This window comes from Petromyzon marinus, chromosome 25 (genome assembly GCF_048934315.1).
Source record: "Petromyzon marinus isolate PM22_M1 ecotype Great Lakes invasive population chromosome 25, UKy_Petmar_22M1.pri1.0, whole genome shotgun sequence".
NCBI lineage: Eukaryota > Metazoa > Chordata > Hyperoartia > Petromyzontiformes > Petromyzontidae > Petromyzon > Petromyzon marinus.
This window is the reverse complement of record NC_133691.1, coordinates 6,652,495-6,673,140: the sequence shown is the minus strand read 5'-3', so window position 1 is coordinate 6,673,140 and position 20,646 is coordinate 6,652,495. Positions and strand designations below refer to the sequence as shown.

Genomic DNA, 20,646 nt, shown 5'->3' with positions numbered 1-20,646 from the left:
TGAGTGAGCAGAGGGTTTATTGAGCGAGCGAGTGAGCGAGCGGGCAACTCAATGAGCGAGCAAGCAAGCAGGTGGGACGGGTGAGTGAGTGAGTGAGCAGGGGGTTTATTGAGCGAGCGAGAGAGCGGGCGCACGAACCGCGTGGAGGTGCGCCGCACTGCGCGTCGTCCAGGTCGTCGTCGCCGCCGCCGCTGGTGGAGTAGGGGCGCACGGGCGAGCGTGCGTACGTGTGCTTCTGGATGAGGCTGTCGACGCTCTCCCGGCCCGGGCCTCCCGCACACGCGCGCTCCAGGTACACGCTGCTGGCACGCGCGCACAAAGACGAAGACCCCCCCCCCCACCCCGTGTATCCTTAACGGACTGTCGAGAGCAATGTTTGCAACTAACACCAGGTACTAAATTGAGGCCGGGTCGACCTAGGGGAGGCCCAGAACTGGTTCAGATAATCGTGACTGGTGTTGGCGGTGAGCGGGTTATCCGACCCGGGTGGCCAGGTTCGAAGCGCACTGTGCTAACTGCTGCACTCCATGCGCGCACAGACACAAACGCACGTGTAGCCTACGCAAACTATTGGGGCAAATGCTGTTCGCGAGCACCGACCAAGACTTTTGCGGCACACGAGGGGGCAAGTTGGCAGCACCCTACCCGAGCGCCTTTGTTTCCCCATTGCCGATGTTTTTAGAGACCACACCAGGTACTCATTTAATGCTCAGTCGACCTTAAGGGACGCTCAAGACTGGTTCAATTATGCGTCACCGATGTTGTCTGTGAGCGTGAATCGAACTCCGGTCTCTGGGTTCGTAGCGCAGTGTGCTACCCACACGCTCATGTCTACAGACACACACGCGAGTACAGACACACACGCTCATACCTACACACACGCTCATACCTACAGACACACACGCTCATACCTACAGAGACACACTCATACTTACACACACGCACGCTCATGCCTACACACACACACGCTCATGCCTACATACACACACGCTCATACCTACACACACGCTCATACCTACACACACACGCTCATGCCTACACACATACACACACGCTCATGCCTACACACACACACGCTCATGCCTACACACACACACGCTCATACCTACACACACACATGCTCATACCTACACACACGCTCATACCTACAGACACACACGCTCATACCTACACACACGCTCATACCTACACACACGCTCATACCTACACACACACACGCTCATACCTACACACACGCTCATACCTACACACACGCTCATACCTACAGACACACGCTAATGCCTACACACACACACACACGCTCATGCCTACACACACACACACGCTCATGCCTACACACACACGCGCTCATACCTACACACGCACACGCTCATACCTACACACACACACACACGCTCATACCTACACACACACACGCTCATGCCTACACACACACACTCATACCTACACACGCGCACGCTCATGCCTACACACACACACGCTCATGCCTACACACACACGCTCATGCCTACAGACACACACACTCATACCTACACACACACATGCTCATGCCTACACACACACACGCTAATGCCTACACACACACACGCTCATGCCTACACACACACACGCTCATGCCTACACACACACACGCTCATGCCTACACACACACACGCTCATACCTACACACACACGCTCATGCCTACAGACACACACGCTCATGCCTACACACACACACGCTCATGCCTACACACACACACGCGAGTACCTACACACACACACGCTCATACCTACACACACACACGCTCATGCCTACAGAAACACACACACTCATACCTACAGACACACACGCTCATGCCTACACACCCACGCTCATGCCTACACACACATGCTCATGCCTACAGACACGCATGGTCATACCTACACACACACTCATGCCTATAGACACGCACACTCATACCTACACACACACACTCATGCCTACACACACACACGCTCATACCTACACACACGCACACTCATGCCTACAGACACACACGCTCATGCCTACAGACACACACGCTCATACCTACACACACACACGCTCATGCCTACACACACACACGCGAGTACAGACACGCACGCAAACACGTCAATCAGTAATCTTTGCGACCAAGTGGGAGTTTATTGAGACCACGTCTCTTTTTAAAAAGCAGATATAGAAAAAAATGTTCAATGCCTGCCATAAAACTTCAAATGCCAGAAATAAACGCTTACATTTACGGAACAGTAGTTTGCTATTCATGGTGAAACTTTTTTTACACTAAAGTAATACACAAACTTACACAAATATGCATATGCATACATCTACACATGATAAAGACAATGGTCCCCCGTATTGCCTTAACGGACTGTTGGGGCAAGTGCTGTTAGTGAGCACCTATGAAGGCCGACACGGCAAACGACAGGGTGGGTGGCCAGCACCACGCCCGGCCGCCTTTGTCTCCCTAGTAGTGATGTTTACAGATCGTACCGGGTACTCATTTGACCTAAGAGAGGCCCAGGACCAGTTCAGATAATCGTCACTGGTGTTGGCTGCGAACTTGCTCTTGCCATAGGAATGTGGAATTGTGACCGATGTCCCCTACCACAGGAATGCGAAATAATTATTTTAACGGAAGCCGCTTTCACGATGTGATCGAAACTTTCGCACAAATGAACACATCGCAGATAAAATAAATCAACGAATGACCTTTTTTTTTTACAGACCTTTGCAAATCCACGGCCGGATGAAGGCCTCCCTCCCTATTGCCACGTCAATCATTGGGGATCGTTTTGCCGTACTTCACCAACGCTGACCGCACTAGTGCGCCTCGGTGAACCGGTCCCACCCGGGGGGCCGGTTCAGATACCACTCGCCGCTGAAGCGAGCCGTCACGTGGAATCGAACTCAGGCTCCCCAGGCTTCGTGTCCAACCACTGCACCCATCGCTCTCCTCCCCCCCCAATCCCTGCCCCTCACTAACAGACGCACCCCCCCGTCAGGACTGGATACGTTCGCCGGCGCTCATGACATTCCCCCCTCCCCCCCTCTTCTACCCAACTCTAGTTGGTTGGCCCACAGGCGAGAGACAAAAAATAAAAGCGCATCTTCCTTAAGGACAGATGCAGATGCGGCGTCATAGCGCAGTCATCAAATTATCATTTATCTTCCCACCGGCTAAATTAGGGGGTAAACACTGGTCTTTGTGTGTGGCAGAAAGCGCGACTAATAGCATTGCGTCTGTAAATGTGCCCCCAGAGACCGCGGCTCTGAATTGCTTCCTGGAACTAAAAACAAGCCCTGCTCCCCTAATGCAATCGCGGCCCGACATCCGACTCCACAATAATCGCGTTTGCATTCTAATGGCCATCAAATTGACTTACTCCAAAACCATTAGTGCCTCGGACAAATCTGTAAGCAAAAATAACATTTAAGAGCTCCCGTTATCGTTTCCCTCTTTTTCTCGGTTTAGTGGGGGAGGTTTTTTTTTTCCCCGAGCGCGCGCGCGCGCGTGCGTGCGTCCGTGCCAATTGGAGACGCGCAAGGCGTGCGTATTGATCGCGTATGTCGTACGCGAGGCGAGGTTAACAGAAAGACATTTCAAGGCGCTCTCTGCCTTCCCGGGAATATCGCTCAACAGCAGCAAAAAACTTAATTCAATTTCATTTTAAAGTAAAGGTCAAAGTGCTTTGGTAAGTGTCGTGTGTGCGCGTGTGTATGCTGAACTTATCTCGCACCGTACAGAGCCAACCGTGCCAATCGGAGGTGCGGGGGAAGGACAACAAACTAAACACAAAAAGCAGTAGGAAAGAAACGCGTTTTCAATGATTTAAAAGTGCATAGCTCCAGTGGCTTCCTAATATCGGAAGAGCATTCCAGACGGCCGCAGAAGCGTATCTGAAAGCGCCATGCAATGCCATGACCGTCTTTGTACGACGGTTAGCCAAAAGCCGGTGCGAGGATGACCGGAGTTCACGCTCCTTGATGAGATCGGCAAGATATTGTGGATTATTTGTGGCAAGCACTTTGTGCGTAACAAAGTGTTTGGCGGCACTCATCTCCATTGTCGGTCCTGACCCACAGCGATGGAAATTCCATATTCTTATGACAGGGACCAGTCCATCCTTTAAACAAAAAAAACAGCAGCCAACGTTGGCTTTGTTACACCAAGCGAAGCTGCCTCACAAGGTGGTACATATTTTACACACCCTGGAGGGATTATGATGATGACGATGTGGGGTTACCCTCATCGGAAATTTAATTCATTGACCATAAATGTAATTAATTAAACCCAACCAAAAACTGAATGTTACAACCGCGCTTATCTCAGCTATAAATTTGCCAACAATTCACTTTTCAACTGTAAATATTTCATGCTCCGTGACAGACGGTCACAGCTAGGCGAGGATTTCATCCAGTGGTGGATTGATCACCGCTGATGATAATGACGATTATATATTTTCCTACTGATATAAACATGGCCCTTCCATAGCAACGTGGAGCTTCCATCCCACCTTTGACTCGAGACTCAACAGAGATGAGCGTTACCCTCAACTTGTTCGAGCAGGGAGACACCTTTCACTTTAATCCCTACAAGTATACAGTACACATACTTTAGCTGCGGGCCATGGCGTAAGTTTGAGTCATTATCCAATAACTCCTGCTGTGGATGAGATCAAAAGGTAACGTCATACAAATAATTTCAATCGTTTCATCAATCAAATAATGTCCAGCCAACAGAATAGCACTTACTCTGTTGAACTAAATAATGGTTTCCAGCTCTCTGTGAAATCCACAACTGGATGAAGGCCTCCCAACACATTGGTCGTCCGACTATACTTCACCACGTCAGTCAGTGTGTGTTTCTGAAGGGGGCCCAGACCCTCACGGATATCACTCGCCACTGTCAGCCTAGGCTGGGAATCCAACCCCAGGTCGCAAGTGCACTCACCGCCATGCCACCGTTCCAAGTTTGTAAACATATCGTTGCGTTGCATTACATGTAATTCCTCAATGTCAGTTTGGAATGATACCTCATACGTCCGTCCGTACGTACATATTCTATCTGAAGGAGTGGATATATGTCTGCGACAGAGTGCCTGTTTATGTTGCTAAAAGTGTTTTAATTGGACGTTTCAGAGCACCGGGCATATGATCTTTGTTCCCGGTATGGATCTCTGTATCAAACACGAGCGGTGCCTCGTGAGCAGCTATTGAATTTCGCTGACGGTGGCTCATGAATAATGGAGGAAAAAAAAGTGCATTTTTTGGGGGGGATTTTTTTTTTTTGTCCAAACGGTCAATATCGCGGCGCATTGTTTGCCCCTAGTCCATTGTGACTCCTGCGTGCCGCGCCGAGCCGCGCCGCGCCGGGCCGCCGAGAGACGCGCGCGTCTGCCGCATGCGGACGCGGGGAGGGACGCGTAAAACCATTACGAGAGTAACCGGTGCGAGTCTGGCTGGAGCCGCCGTGACCTCTCCACAATGGGCAGCTCCAGACTCTGGGTGTGTGCGGGGGCGGTTGGGGGGGTTTGCCGGGCGCTGCGTTTGCGCGCCCTCTCGGCTCTACGCGCCGAGAGGGCCGCAGAGTGTCGGCTCCAACGCTGGCGATCGCGCACGGCCTGGAGGTGGCCACGTGTGGCTGGCTTGGGATGGGGGAAGGGGGGGGGGGTGGTTCATCATGGCCGTGTCTGAGACTAAAAAAACTAAAACTGAGCTGTACAGCTATTTTTCATAAGCGACCTGGCTATCACAAATGCTAGCCCAGCAAAGCGGGGCTTTATCGTGTGGAAATGTACAGCGGCAAAATACTCTGCAGTCGTGATGCTGATTCTAAATGTTGGAGAGGAAAACCAGAGGACCCGGAGGAAAATCCACGCGACCACGGGGAGAGAGACACGCAAACTCCAAACACACAGGCGTCAGGGTCGGGATCGGACCCATGACCTCCTGTATACCGGGCGAGGAGGTTAACATCTCGCCACTGCAACACCAAGCCGGCATCGGAAAAATGGTGCATTTGAATCCTAGACGGAGTGTCCCTGTGTCTTTCTCGCTCTCAGGGGGCTCATGATGGTCGTGTATGAAACGCTGAGCCCCGGCATCGTGAAGACGAAGGGTTTGAGTCCTGGGCTTGGTGCCTCTCTGGCATTCTCTATCTGCGGACTCAGGATGGCCGTGTCTGACACATTGAGCTGGCACCACTACGAGGCTAGATTTAAGCACTGCAACTGTCTCTCTTATAGTGGGCTCATGGCCACCTATTTTAACAACAAACAAACCCCACAATTGTCAAAGTATTTGTCAACTCACCATATTTCCATTGGTTGCAATGAGTCAGCAGTGGACTTTCTTTGCTTTGGCAGGAGTCAGTCATTTATAGGACAACCGCTGTAAACTCCCCAAAGTGGTACTCGTTTTATACACTACGTAAGTATCATTGGCTAAGATGACCCTTGACTGGGAATTGCCGGGGTCATGGGTTTGAGCCCTAGGGCTGGGTGCCTCTGTCCATCACTCATTATTGAGAGAACTCATAATGGCCATGTTCAAGAAAGAGTCAACTCCTCTGGGTTCTAGAGTGGTAGAGCACAGGGCTTGGTCTCCACTGCTGGATGAAGAACTCCCCACGTGGGAGTTGTTTGACCATACTTCACCGTGCTGGTCAATGCGGGTTGGTACCCAGGAGCAGTTCAGCTACCACTCTCCACTGATTTACTGCTGGCCAAAAACCCAACTCAGGTCACGGGGTTCAGGGTGCATTGCGCTAAGCGCTGAACCACCACTCCACCACTCTGCAGATATATTCATTTCGTAATAATTGCGATTGTGGAAATTCCAACACCATCAACAACAAATAGCACTGAATCTCCCTATGCTTACCAGGGGTGTAACGCAATGCGTTGATCTGTCGATTGGAATGTCTCCTTACAGCTCACCCATGCATGCATCGGACCGTGCGTGCACGAGCAGTTATTTTATATTCGTATATGTTGTATGTTATGAGTTCTCATCAGCCCTGCAAGTGCCACTGTAATAGCTTGCCACGTTACAGCGCTATACAAGTCGTCACTATAATTATTATTACAAGAGGCGCTGTACTGCACCACAACGTTAAATGAAAAAATGTATACATATATCGAATCAAAACTCGAATGGCCGGGCGGGGTCAAGTGGTGTTACCGGCCCAAAGACTCACCTTTCCAGGTCGCTGAGACGAGATGAGTCACGAAATCCCTTGGCGAATGGGTTGCTGTCGATTTTGAGTTTCGTTATCTGTGGGGACACGCCGCAGTACTAGGTCAAGGCTGAGTCAAACCTAGGAGAGGCAACCTATCAGGTGGACGTCACTCACTAACGATGTGTGACGTGATACGAATTGGATGCTGGTTATTATCACACCACTTGCAGTGTCCTTTGAAACATTTGTAGGTCTTTTCTTAAACGCATGCACATGCGTACACAAAGACAAACTTCCCCCCTGTAGCCTTAACACACTCTTGGGGCAAGTGCTGTTAGCGAGCATCTCTGAAGGCCGGCACCGCACACGAGGGGGGTGGGTGGCCAGCACCACGTCCGGGTCGCCTTTGTCTCCCCAGTGGCGATGTTTACACACCGCACCAGGTAATCATTTGAGGTTGAGTCGACCTAAGGGATGGCCCAGGACCGGTTCAGATAATCGTCACCGGTGTTGGCCGTGAGCGGGAATCGAACTCGGGTGGCCAGGTTCGTAGCGCACCAACTGCTCCCCACACACGCCCACACACGCCCACACACCAGCTGATTCTGGTAGGCGGTGACGGCCGTGAAGACAGTTTCTGGAAACACGAATGTGCGGAACTCCTCCGACTTGAGGTTGACGAGGGACGAGGTGTGGTCCATCTTCTTGATGATGTGCACGCGCGGTTGGTACTTGTGCATGGAGTTGAGGATTATCTGAAGACGAGCAACGAAGGAGAGTCACACAAATGGCGGAGGCAGCAGAAGCACCAGTAGCTGCAGAAGCAGCAGCAGTAGCTGCAGCAGAAGCAGTAGCAGTAGCTACAGAAGCAGCAGCAGTAGCAGCAGCAGTAGCAGCAGCAGAAGCAGCAGCACCAGCAGAAGCAGTATCAGTAGCAGCAACAGGGGCAGCAACAGCAGAAGCACCAGTAGCTGGATAAGCAGTAACAGTAGCAGCAGTAGCTGCAGAAGCAGCAGCAGAAGTATCAGTTGAGCCAGCAGAATCGGCACCAGCACTGGCAGGATCAGAGTAGCAGCAGGAGCAGCAGTGACAAGGTTAAAGGGTGGTCTCAGTCACAGTGCTCACTCAGCATCACTCCAGGGTGAAAGGTCCTGCCTGTTTAGAGAAACATTACCCAATTCTAATATATGCTGGTCACACACGTCTGGTTCACAGCACAATGCACTCACCACAAATACATGTGCAAAATCACCCATACACGCACACACATATATATATGCACATATAAAACACACACTCACAGACGTACGTATATACACTCCCGCCCACACACATATTTACGATCAAAAAATAATAAGTAACTTAGAGCTCTTTGTCAATCCACTGCTCTGCTGTTTGCGGAGATTGTTTCGAGATACTTTAACATGAAGACCAGAGTGGGTAGGTGAAGGGAGCAGTCAGGACCAGTTCAAATATCATGGCCACTTGGAATTGAACTCAGGTCGTCATCTCCAGTGCGAAATGTGTGGAAACCAACGCAGCACCAGCAACGAAAATCGAATCCAAACATATGAGCACCATTGTTATTTGGAGTTCCCTCTTTGGCCAAACTGCCACTTATGCCAATAAAAAAAGTTGGCATAAGTTGCAAAATGAAACACTTTAATAACTCATTGTAACATTTCACATCAACCGGACAATACGTGGCATTACGTAATGTGGGGGCGGGGGGGGGGGTGAGCTGGGGGGGTGAGCTGGGGGGGGTGAGCTGGGAGGGTGAGCTGGGGGGGGGGTGAGCTGGGAGGGTGAGCTGGGAGGGTGAGCTCTCTGCACAGGATATTGTACACAGCACAACACAACGTGCCGTGTACCACGTATCCAGATTTATCGTGCGTCAGTAAATTGCTCGTGACATCGGCTCACACTGCCTCGGCCTTGTGGGATCCGCAGTGTCCTCAGGCGAGCAGATGCCATTTCTTTGATCCCATTTCCCCGGCGCGTTATCGGATGATACGGGACTGGACGCGCCCGCTCTTGAGCCAGCTCAGGAATAATCCCGCTAAAGGATGCCCTCCCCCCCGGCCGCTATCCAGGCGCGCAAGGCGGCGCCTAATGGGAAACGTAAATATTCCTGCAGAGACGCGCGCACGCTCACAATCGTGATCTCATTACAGCCTGAGACAGCGGGGAGGGGGGGGGGTCAGTGGATGGGTGAGGGTTAAAATCCACGCAACCGTCAAGCGCCGTGATTGAAATGCTGTTCATTTGTTACCGTCCGTCAAGTCTACGCGGGCAGGTTTTACATTTCTGTAATCGCGGACGGCGGCGTAATTTATTGCCGCGTTTTAATTCTGGCGGCGCTCGGCGGGAGATATTTTGCCCGAGTGCTCGTGGATGAATGTCAGTGGTAAGTGAGCCTGATTAAGGACCCACGTCCGAATTTGTAAACCGCCCGTGCTAATGTTGTTTATTAAGTGTGCGTCGTCAGATTAACTTAGCACTCGCATTGCTCACAGGAGTTCGAATACAAATTACCGTCGTACCATTATTGGTTACGTTTAAAGTGAGCAACGTGTTATTGTGGAGCTATACAGTCTATGGACTTTGACAAGGACACTTTCATCATCGGTTAGAATCCACCAACGGTGATGTGATACAGCACGTAGGTTACCGAGCTAACTGTGCGGAGTTTGATTTTTCCTCCCGTCAGCCGGGATGAGTACCGGCCAATGCTCGTTTCAGCAAAGGAGATGCACTGAAGATTTGTTTGGTCTTCATTAATTGAAGTATATTTTGATTTAAAGCTTTCGTGACTGCAGGGATTCATATTCTTGGTTCTTTCGGTAAAGTTACGTAGAAGGGAAACAATAAAATAATACAAATATAAAACAAAATTCTCACAACGTTTCGACTGCAACACAGGCAATCATCATCAGGTGTGAAAACCACAGCAGTCGAAACGTCGTGATAATTTTATTGTTTTATATTTTTATTATTTTATTGTTTCCCTTCTACGTGACTTTACCAAAAGAACCAAGAATATAATTGAAGTATATTCCAGTTGTGACTTTCATAATCACGTCACGACAATGAATATTTTTGCATTTGGGACACTAACAAAATATAGTGTGTATCAAACAGCCGGACGCTGGAAAGTGACTTCACAGATCAACTCATTGCTTCCAATCCAAACTGGGTGTATCTATGTAAGGGGCGCCGTGGTGGAGAGATGTTAACTCCCCGCCTGGTATGCAGGATCGTGGGTTAGATCCCGATCTTGACGTCTGTATATTTGGAGTTTGCATGTTCTCTCTCTCTCAATGGTCGCAGGGATTTTTCTCCAGGTCTTCCGGTTTTTCCCTCCATATTTATAAACATGCAAACACAGTATTTGGCTGCTATAAATTTGGCTGCTATAAATTTGCCTGTTATAAATTTCCACGCGATTAGCCACTTTGTTGAGTCAGCTACTATTGGTGGCCAGGTCGTATCTGAAAAAAGAGCTATACAGCTCAGTGGGCCTTACCTGGTAAAATAAAATAAAATGTTTCATAGTTTTTATACATGCTGAACTTATTTCGCACCGTACGTAGCCAACCGTGCTCACCGCTGGCGCTGCACCCTCTCACGTGCCCTGCTAGAGCGGCGTTCTAGAGCTGGCAGAATGGCAAATTAAGTGAAAACAAAATATCATAAAAACAGGTCTTTTGTTCTGAGACCATCAGCTTCTTGTGCGTGAGAACCCGGTTTATTAACTGGTGGCTGCCCAGATTGAAATCCACAATTTCAAATTGATACCAGCTCGGTGCTCTGACATGTATCATCCCTAGCCCCTTGCCGACTACATTTGAAATCTAGATTGAAAATTAATTTCTTTGGAATTTCTTTTTGTTTTTAGTTTGTTGTCCTTCCCCCGCACCTCCGATTAACATGGTTGGCTACGTACGGTGTGGAAGAAGTTCAACATACAAATGTACACTCACCACTCCCCTCCATCGCATCCCTTGCCACCACCAATGCCTTTCATGCACCCCCCCCCCCCCACCCCTCAGCCGCCACCTCCCAATGCTATTAAACTCAAGGTATGGAAAAACATTATATTTTTCCAGATCTCAGCCCCGGAGAGCTCCCGGCTGAAATGAAAACCCTGGCCAAACACGGTTGCCGATGAGCCGGAGAGTTCTACCGCGTGGCGAGGGCAGCGGCACGCCCTGGGACGTCCGCCGCCCGGCGGGGAGCGGGCGCCACTCACGTGGCCGTGCTGGTCCAGCTCGTTGTTGGTGAGCTTGAGCTTCTCGAACGAGACCATCTGCTTGTGCAGCTGCTCGCCGGCGAACGGCGAGTCCGGGTGCACGTAGAGCCTGCACGCACGCACCATGCACCGCGCACACACAGACGAGGTCCCACACCGTGCAGCCTACGTAAGACCCTTTGGGGGGCCGGTGGTGGTGTTAGCGAGCGCCTATTAAGGTGTATGAATGGCCAAGTCGTTGAGCGGTAGTTTGTGATGTTCTGTCTCTCGTCCTCTTTATCCCCACAACAAGCTAAACACAAAAAGCAGTTCTAAAGAAATGAGTTTGCAATCTAGGTGATTTAAAAGTGCATAGCTCCAGTGGCTTCCAAATATCGGAAGAGCGTTCCAGACGGTCGCAGAAGCGCATCTGAAAGCGCCACGCGATGCGATGACCGTCTTTGTTCGACTGCTCGCCAAAAGCCGCTGCGAGGATGACCGGAGTCCACGTGTTGGTTAATGCTCCACACGTCTTAGCCTTTTTGCAACTCTTCTCACGAGGGCCTCTGTTCACCTGAACGTTGCTGGTTCATCTCGAGGCAGTGCAATGAAGCGGCTGGAATGGGTGTGCCCCTGCACGGGCGGCACAGTGGGGAGGGAAGTGCTGCGGGAGTGTCGAGCGGGCGCGTGTTGCACCTTGCGGGTAGCGGAGGGTCGGCCTTGCCCGCCACGAGCCAGGAGGAGCGGTGGTACGCGTAGCGGTAGCGCTTGTTGTCCACGGGCACGATGTCCATGAGCACGATGTACTTCGCGTCGGGCTCCACTCCTCCGAACGACACGCGGATCGTGGGGAACATGCGCCTGCGCAAAAAACAAAGGTCCCCCAGTGTAGTGTCAACAGACCGTTGGTAGGGCAAGTGCCGTCAGCGAGCACCTATGAAGGCCGGCACTGTGGCACGCGAGGGGGTGGGTGGCCGACACCACGCCCGTGACGCCTTTGTCTCCCGAGCGGCGGCGTTTACACACTGCACCAGGTACTCATTTGAGGCTGAGTCGACCTAGGGGAGGCCCAGGACCTGCTCAGATAATCGTGACTGGTTTCGACCGTGAGCAGGAATCGAACGTAGCGCAGTGTGCTAACCACTACACTACCGATCCACATTACAGCACACACACAAACGTACGGGCATAGCTCTATTAGATAGTTCAGATCTAGCAGATGTGGGAGGCAGGGGGGATCGTCATCTCGAAGTGAGTTCCCCCAGTAATTTATTCCCGTTTCCAGCATTGGATGAAACACCTAAAACCCGTCAACCCGTCCGACAGCTGTAACAGCGTGAGCTCGAAAACCCACGTGGTCGAATTTCTCAACGAACTTTTCCCGGGTCGCTGGTAGCCTTCAGTCGGTGGCAGGCCACTAGTCGCAGCACTCACAGCAGGGGGGAATACTTGGTGTGGTGTGTCGGGGGTGGAGGGAGTGGTAATGGGGGGTGGGGGGTAGGACCTGTACCGACACGGCCGAGGCGCTGCTCGTACCGGCCGGATTTGGTGATGATCATTTCGGTGCCGAGTTCGTGGAACTTCTCCCACAGCTCCTTGGTCTCCAGGGCGCAGGTGACGCTCGCCAGCTCCGCGCTGGGAGCCGGCGACCCCCCCGGGCGGATCAGAGCCTCCATCCCCGGCACCGCCGTCGCCGCCACCGCCGCTGGGCCGCCCCTGCTCCTCGTCGGGACGTCCGCTACCCCCGCCGGGTCAGCCACGGACGACGTGACGCCGTCGTCGCCCTCCTCGTCCTCCTCGTCCCGCCGCGGCGAAGCCTCCACGAACTTCTCTGCAGAGAGTTGCCGTGGGAGGGGAGGGGGGTGTGGGAGGTCAGGGTCGGTCGCGTTGTCGCTCAGCCCCAGGTGGTGGTGTGCGGAGCTCCACCGAGCATGCAGGCAGTGGAACTGCACCGGGGACCGCGGGCCAGAGGGGACTCAAGCGCCGGTAGGGAGATGCGGGGCCAGGGGAGTGGGCCCCTCCACCCCCAGCACACCTTCAAACTAGACCGGAAGAATTACTACCGACACAATGACGTCGAATCGAAGGATTCCTCCAGTCCTTGATAAATATTCTGATTCTGAAGCACGGGGGGGGGGGGGGTGGGTGGCCCAAAGCAGGGGGCCCAGGGCAGTCGCCCCGATTCACCGTATACCCTAGGGACGACTCCGGGTGCCGGGCTACAAAGAAAGGGGAACACTGGAGAGGAAGGGTACCCCTCCTCCTCCCAGTTTTATTTGCTGCACCAGGGCCTATGCCAACCCCGCTATGCCACTGCGTCGTATAGTCTCGTAAACCTTTTGGCTTTTCTCACGGAGAGATTATTCATGTTGTGAGCATGTCACTTCATAATGATGCCGTTTGACTTTGCATGGGTTGAGCGGTGGCACAGTGGTTAGCGCACTGCACGATCAACCGAGTGGCCTAAGTTCAATTGCCGGCATCAGTGGCCACGATTCCTGGCCCCGATTCCTGGCCCCGGCCCCGCCATCTATCCGCACTGCCCAGCGTGGTGAAGTATGGTCAAACAAACATGGCAAAAGGGCGGCCATGTACCGTTAGAACTGGTCTGGTGGTGTTGGTTTATTGGTGATGTGGTATTTCATCGCATTGTTGGGTTTTTAGGACCGTAAATGTGGTGTTGGTGTTTTACTATTGTTACAATTACCTTTTTGGTGCAAGCGTTATTCCTGTTGTGGAGCCCGATGGGACTGTGCCAATCATGGGAGTGAAATTTCCACCACCTAAGTCACGAATGAAATTGCATGTCTTCCCGTTGGTAGCTTGTGGAATGAAAAACACTGAGGATTCCGATGTTTGTTTACTGCCATAAACACAGATTGATATATGCTATCTTTTCATGCAGGCTTAAAGGATTTATGTTGAAGAATTCATATATTCAGGTGGACCCCACATTGGGATATATGGCCAATTTCACGAATGCGTGTAGGACGTCACATGGGTTATATGTCCACACCTCTTAATACAATACTACGGTAGTGATGTAACCTACACGCTATGTTGACAGCCTGAATGTCACCTGAAAGTCAATTTTTCTCACGGATCTGCAAACACGCGCGCATCGGATAACCATGATTATGGGAACGTTTCTGCGAAAAAGAGAGCTCTATCTGTTTTGGTTGATTCTTCATGAACCTGAGCTGAGTGAGATTTGGTTGGCACGATTAGCGGCAACAAATAATTAAATAACATGAACAGCTAAACATCCGTCTCACTCCGTATGATTAACACTGCAGTCCACAAACCCGCAGCCCTTCCAAAAAGCGTGCTTTAAAGCATCATTTGTTTATTAAGAAACACCGTATGATTAACACTGCAGTCCACAAACCCGCAGCCCTTCCAAAAAGCGTGCTTTAAAGCATCATTTGTTTATTAAGAAACACACCCCGGAGCGGTTTCGACCCCGCCGAGTCTAATCAGTAAGGCCGTGGCCTATTATACGAATGCCGCTGGGTTTCGAGGTGGTATCAGAGGCAGAAGCCCTCGAGGAATCCCGATGGGACCCAATCGGTGAAGTACAACACAGATGGCACCACCACTTGCACACGGGGCAGCGTAGCGTGGCTTGCGTGAGCCCTGCTACGTGGAACGACATCTCCCCTCGTCATAGCCCAGCGCCCGGGGTCCCTTTCCTTCCGCCCATGGGGCCCCGATGCATTTGCACCGCTTCAAGTAAGTCCACGCGGCATTGCACGTCTCGGTGTCGACTGGCGAAGGTCGCTTGCTCGCTCGAGCGTGAACGCGAACGCCGTTAGTGGCCACTCCACGACACCGACCTTCGCCCTGGCCAATCCTGCGGGCGATTGAACCGCGGTGTCAAACGGAGGTGACAAAACGCGAACGGCCTCGACTCGGGAGCCTGCGAAAACCACGAACGTGTTCCGTTGTCTCTAAGCCAGCGTGTCGGAGTTGGGGTTGGAAGACCACACACAGATCACGGTGCGTTGTGGAAGCCTGTACAGTTTCCACGACGCGGTGGGCCAGTGGGCGACAGTATAGCAAGTAGGTACTTGAGCAATCTGCAGGTGCCTTTGAGGGCCATCATCTCGGCATGCGCGGGGATCTTCTTCGAGTGCTACGGTTTTCCTCCCGCACTCAAAAAAGCATATCCTGGACATCTGTGAAAAAGAGCTTTATAGCTCATTGGATTCCTCCAATATAAATAAATATTCTGATTCTGTATCCAAGCTGGGAAACGGCCAAACGTGAAAAGCAGGACTCTCCTGAAAATTAGTCTCGAGACTAAATGAGTGTTCGCTGGATCATTTAATATCTACATGGCACGGGGGAGGCTGCAAAGGCGGAATAAAGGATTATCGATAACGGAGGGCGCCTTGGGAGCAAATCAACGGAACGTGCCCGACCTCACCAGATGTCGGAAGCTAAGCGGCGCGGAGTCTGGATTGCGCTTGGATGGGTGGCCACCGCGCACAAATGTGTTGTGGACATGGTACGCCAACGTGTACTCTCCCCACCATCACCGACCTGCACCAACCAGCGCGGTTAAGTGTGGCAAGAATAACTCCCAGGATCTGCACGGTACGGAGGAGGCCCTCATCCAGTTGTGGATTTACAAAAGGGCTGTACGCGTGACAATACTCAAACATCATTACGCGCCTTGCACCGCACACCCATGATGTAACTATTTCTCTGTAGTGCAGTCTTTTAGTCTAGGGGACCCCCTAAAGGTGTCTGTCCCTCTGACGCTTGCCAAAATTGAACCTGCATAGTGCCTGGACAGGTGACTAGGGTATCGCAGGCAAGGTTGGTGGATCACGTATAGATCACATTGCGTTGTGGACAGCCATACAGGGCAGCTAGGTGGTGAACGGTGGGTGTAGAGCAAGTGGGTTCTTAATCGGTGCGGAGACGTTTAATAATGAGTTGTGAAGATTTCTTTTTTAACGTTAATTAACGCGAGGCCATGTGTCGTCAAGACATTCGAAATTGTATATTGCCGTGTCTTCGCCAGGAATGTAACATGATCTGGCTGCCGCCGTGACACGGTGTGGAGCGGTAAAGGTCACACAAACACACAGACCGTGTTACACCACCCACTGTCAGTAACTCACTAATCCCACAGCACACACGTGGTCGCCAGACGCGGTTACACGCACGGCCCGTTTGTCAATCCACTGCTGGATGGTAGCCTTCCCCATCGCCCCCAACGGCTTCACTTGGCCCAGATTTCTTCACCGCGCCGGCGAGTATGTTGTCCGTGGACGAGGGGACCCGGCGGCAGCCCGAGGTCGATTCCCGCCGATGATTATCTGAGCCGGTCGTGGGCATCCCTTAGGTCGACTCAGCCTCAAATGAGTAGCTGGTGTGGTGCGTAAACATCGCCACTACGGAGACAAAGGCGGCCGGGTGTGGTGCTGGCCACCCACCCTCTCGTTTGCCGCGCCGGCCTTCATAGGTCCTCTCTAAAAATACTTGCCCCAACAGCATGTTAAGGCTATACGGGGGACCTTTGTATTCGTGAAGAATGAGGAGCGTGCATGTACAGCACAACAGTGATTTGTTTTGAGGCACTGCCTCTCTGCTGACCACCCCGTTTGTAAATCGCGCAGCTGCCTGTGACAACGTGGCATGCCTGGTCATCACCCATCATAGCGATATTCAGGCTCAGACCTGCTTAGCTTGAGAGATTGGGCAAAGTTGGGTACACGCTGCGCTTTCACATAGAGGGGACAACATTCAAACGCTATCTTTAGGTGCCGTTGCGGGCGTGTGATACATTTTACATTTTAAAGACAAGGTAAGAGAAAACTAAAATGATTAAACATATATTGTAAAACGTATATTAAAAACAGATGTGTAATTATATTACGCGAATAGGTTGCGTCTGCCATGAAAGTGAACACCACAGTGCCCCACAACAACAACACGCAAAACGCATTTATAGGCATTATTACGAATACCGATGAATTTTAACTTTTAGTTTCACGTTTACATTCTATACATTAATGGGCAATGCACTTGTACAAAGAGCCAGGTATGATAGCAGTACCATTCACTTACCCAGGTCATGGCCGAGTTTCAAGACTTGTTCATAAGGGCCTGCAGTGGCGTGAATTTGGTCGTGATTTTTTTTAATTTTACGAGTGTTTGACCATGATTGCCCAAGGCACCCTTGAGATTCTGAAGCATTGATTGTTAATGCCCGAGCCTCAGTGAGGCAGACCAAGGCACTTTTAGGGTTATTATGCTTCAGTGCTGATGCCCAAGGCTGGCAGATTCTCCTTTGAGAGCGACAGGAGTCGCATTGTCTTCAACGCAAGAGTATCCGACTGCCAATCTGAAGGTTTCAAGTTCAACTCTCAGGTGACTCGGCTGAACGTTACACTCTCGTGGAAAGTCAACGATGGCCCTTCTGTAGATGGACCGGGCCCTGCCATAGAAATGTAAAATGTACAACACTGGCTCAAGGCCCTCGACAGAGAAGGTCACCCATAATTTCTCAATTGAGCACTGACATTGGAACAGACTGCGTATTGGGGCGCATTTACATAACTATGCAGCTTGGCTGTATGAAGCAATAAATGGGCTACGTCGTACCCGTGTCTTGTTGAGTGTGCATGGATTACGCAACAGCTGATCGTCGCCAAGCGAGAGATGTTCATTCTAACGGTGTTCTTCATGGGGGCTGTCATGCTCAAATCAGACGCAACTTTTGAAAAATATAAGAATAGGTACTCTTTGGTTCTTTCGGTAAAGTCACGTAGTTAGAAATAAAATCAAATAAAACAAATCACGACGTTTCGATGGCAACACAAGTGGTTGTGTTGCTATCGAAGCGTCGTGATTTGTTTAATTTTATTTTATTTCTAACTACGTGACTTTACCGAAAGAACCAAAGAGTATGGATTCCTGCAGTGTCGAAAGCCTCAAATCAAGATTATAAGAATAGGCTTTACCCTTTCTGCCAAATAAGACAACAGGTGTTAAGATGTTCAAACACCAAATCGATACCTATTTCAAGGCATCAAGTCTGCATTAACCACACGTTCCTGTGGCAAAACATGAAAACAAACGGGCTCTGATAATTATATATGATGACTTATCTTTGAAACTGATTGGCCTACACCAGAGTCAGCCTTCTTTATGGCCTAGTGTTAGACGAGAGAACGCCAAAAAGCGAACAGTACAAAGGCAATGCAAGCATCAAAGTATTCATAGCTCGGGTTGAGCAGTTATATTTACGGGACCCTTTTTGCCAGCATCAAAATGTCGAAGAAGAAAAAAAATAAGAGACAACTACAGTCGAGCATATTCTCATAACTGGGCTCATTCGAAAAAAAATAATTCTCCAACGTTTCCAACAACCCCGACCCAAACAAAATATGACCCCTTAAAATGTCCGGAAATCAATTTGGAAATGGCGCGGTGGCGCAGTGAATAGCGAACGGGCGCTTTGAATTCGGGACGGCGAGTTCGATTCATGACCACGGCTAACACCCGCGGCGAGAGATAACTGAACCGATTCTCGACCCCCCATTCTTGCCGAACCCACACTGACCGGCACGGTGAAGTATGGTCAAACAACTCCCCCCACGAACCATCCAGCCGTCGTCCAGCAGTGGACTGACGAAGGCGGTGTTACGTGTTCACTTCTACGTCTACATTGTTTGACATTGCTATAATGATGCCGCTCAACGGACGGAGTGCATTAATATTCCCATTGCATGCCGAGCAAAGCTGGCAATGTACCCAATAATACACTTAGAGCACGTCTTAGGTGATAGGGCCTCGGCTACAATGGCCTCAGAGTTTTATCAAAAATGTCCCCATCGATTTCCAGATGCACATTGACACTAACGCGTTAGATATCAGCGTGGGTAGCACGGCCGTTACTCCTGCGATGGTTTATCACCAACAGCAGCAGCAGCAGTATCATCAGTAGCATCACCAACGGATGTGGCGGCAGCAGCAGCAGCAATAGCAGAATCAGTGTCGTCATCATTATCAATAGAATCTATGGTAGCAAAATCCTCAGCAACAGCAACGTAAAAACTAACAAGAGCAGTGCGATCATCATCAACATCTCATCCGTAATATAGGTTTTTGTTGGGTTAGATCGCGTAATGTGTCATTAAACCCACCACCGCCCGACACAGCCAACTAGTAAGGGTTGTCACGTAAACAGAACGTGGCCAAGTCGTCACTAGTACAGCAACACCGGCGTGTTGGAGAGCAAATCCACAACATTTACAATCCGAGTACGACGTTTCGCGAGTAATTACAACTAGCTTCATCAAGCGACAGCCAGATTAACATGTACGCGATCTAATGCAAAAAAAAAACTATATCATGGATGATATTGGTCACGAAAGCCTACGACGTGTTAAACCATCATCTCATAATGACTCGTGTCGTTCTGCTGTAGGATGGACTCAAGGAACCGTAGCGGTGCTGCGGTGACACAGTTCATGCACTGCGCTATGCACCCCGCCTCCCCGAGTTCGATTCCCAGCCACGGCGAGCATCAGTGGCTCGTGATATCTGAAGTGGTTCTGACAATACTCCCCCCCCCCTCCCTTTCACCAACCCCCACTGACCAGCGTGGTGAAGTATGACCGACACCGCGTTGTGGACCCTTACATCCAGCTGTGGATTGACAAAGGGCTGTTTATACCAACTATAATCACCTAGCAATGTCTGTCCTTAACGCTCGTGACGTCACTCCACATCGACCAGCCCCCCTCATTAATAATCATGAACAGGTTACGTCCTCCACATGGACCCCCCCCCCCCCCCCTCATTAATAATCATGAGCAAGTGACGTTACTCCACATCGAACAGCCCCCTCATTAATAATCATTATAAGGTGACGTCCTCCAAATGGACACCCCCCCCCCATTCATAATAATTAACAGCTGACGTCACTCCACATGGGGGGCCGAGGTGCCTCCTCCCCCCTCCTCGGCGTCAACTGACAATCCTCACTACAAAGGCAGAACCCTCACGTCACGTGATCTCCGTAACGCTGTTGAGACATCGAAGTAAAAAGGACGACATGATGAACAAGGGATTATAACCTTTAAATGAAATAAGTCTGTGTCACCGCGCCCTTACAAATTGCACACGAATTGATGCAATGAATATATCACATCGCGGTCTGCTTTTCGCTTGCAAGTTTCAGATTTATTGCAATACACCCATCCTTGGATGGGC

General features: G+C 50.8%; 1 protein-coding gene across 2 annotated transcripts in view; it reads right to left on the bottom strand.

Moving 5' to 3' along the window:
- The window catches only part of LOC116945900 (T-box transcription factor TBX20-like), a 44,837-nt gene that overhangs the window by 7,909 nt on the left and 16,282 nt on the right, over positions 1 to 20,646 (bottom strand). The window contains exons 3-8 of one of the 2 annotated variants that reach the window (XM_032960561.2): positions 12,949 to 13,243; positions 12,109 to 12,273; positions 11,434 to 11,542; positions 7,778 to 7,936; positions 7,200 to 7,276; positions 139 to 302 (exon numbers count right to left, since the gene is read on the bottom strand). In XM_032960561.2, coding sequence (XP_032816452.2) covers positions 139 to 302; positions 7,200 to 7,276; positions 7,778 to 7,936; positions 11,434 to 11,542; positions 12,109 to 12,273; positions 12,949 to 13,243 — 969 coding nt within the window. The remainder of the gene's footprint in view (positions 1 to 138; positions 303 to 7,199; positions 7,277 to 7,777; positions 7,937 to 11,433; positions 11,543 to 12,108; positions 12,274 to 12,948; positions 13,244 to 20,646) is intronic. The other variant, XM_032960562.2, reaches the window with a different exon arrangement.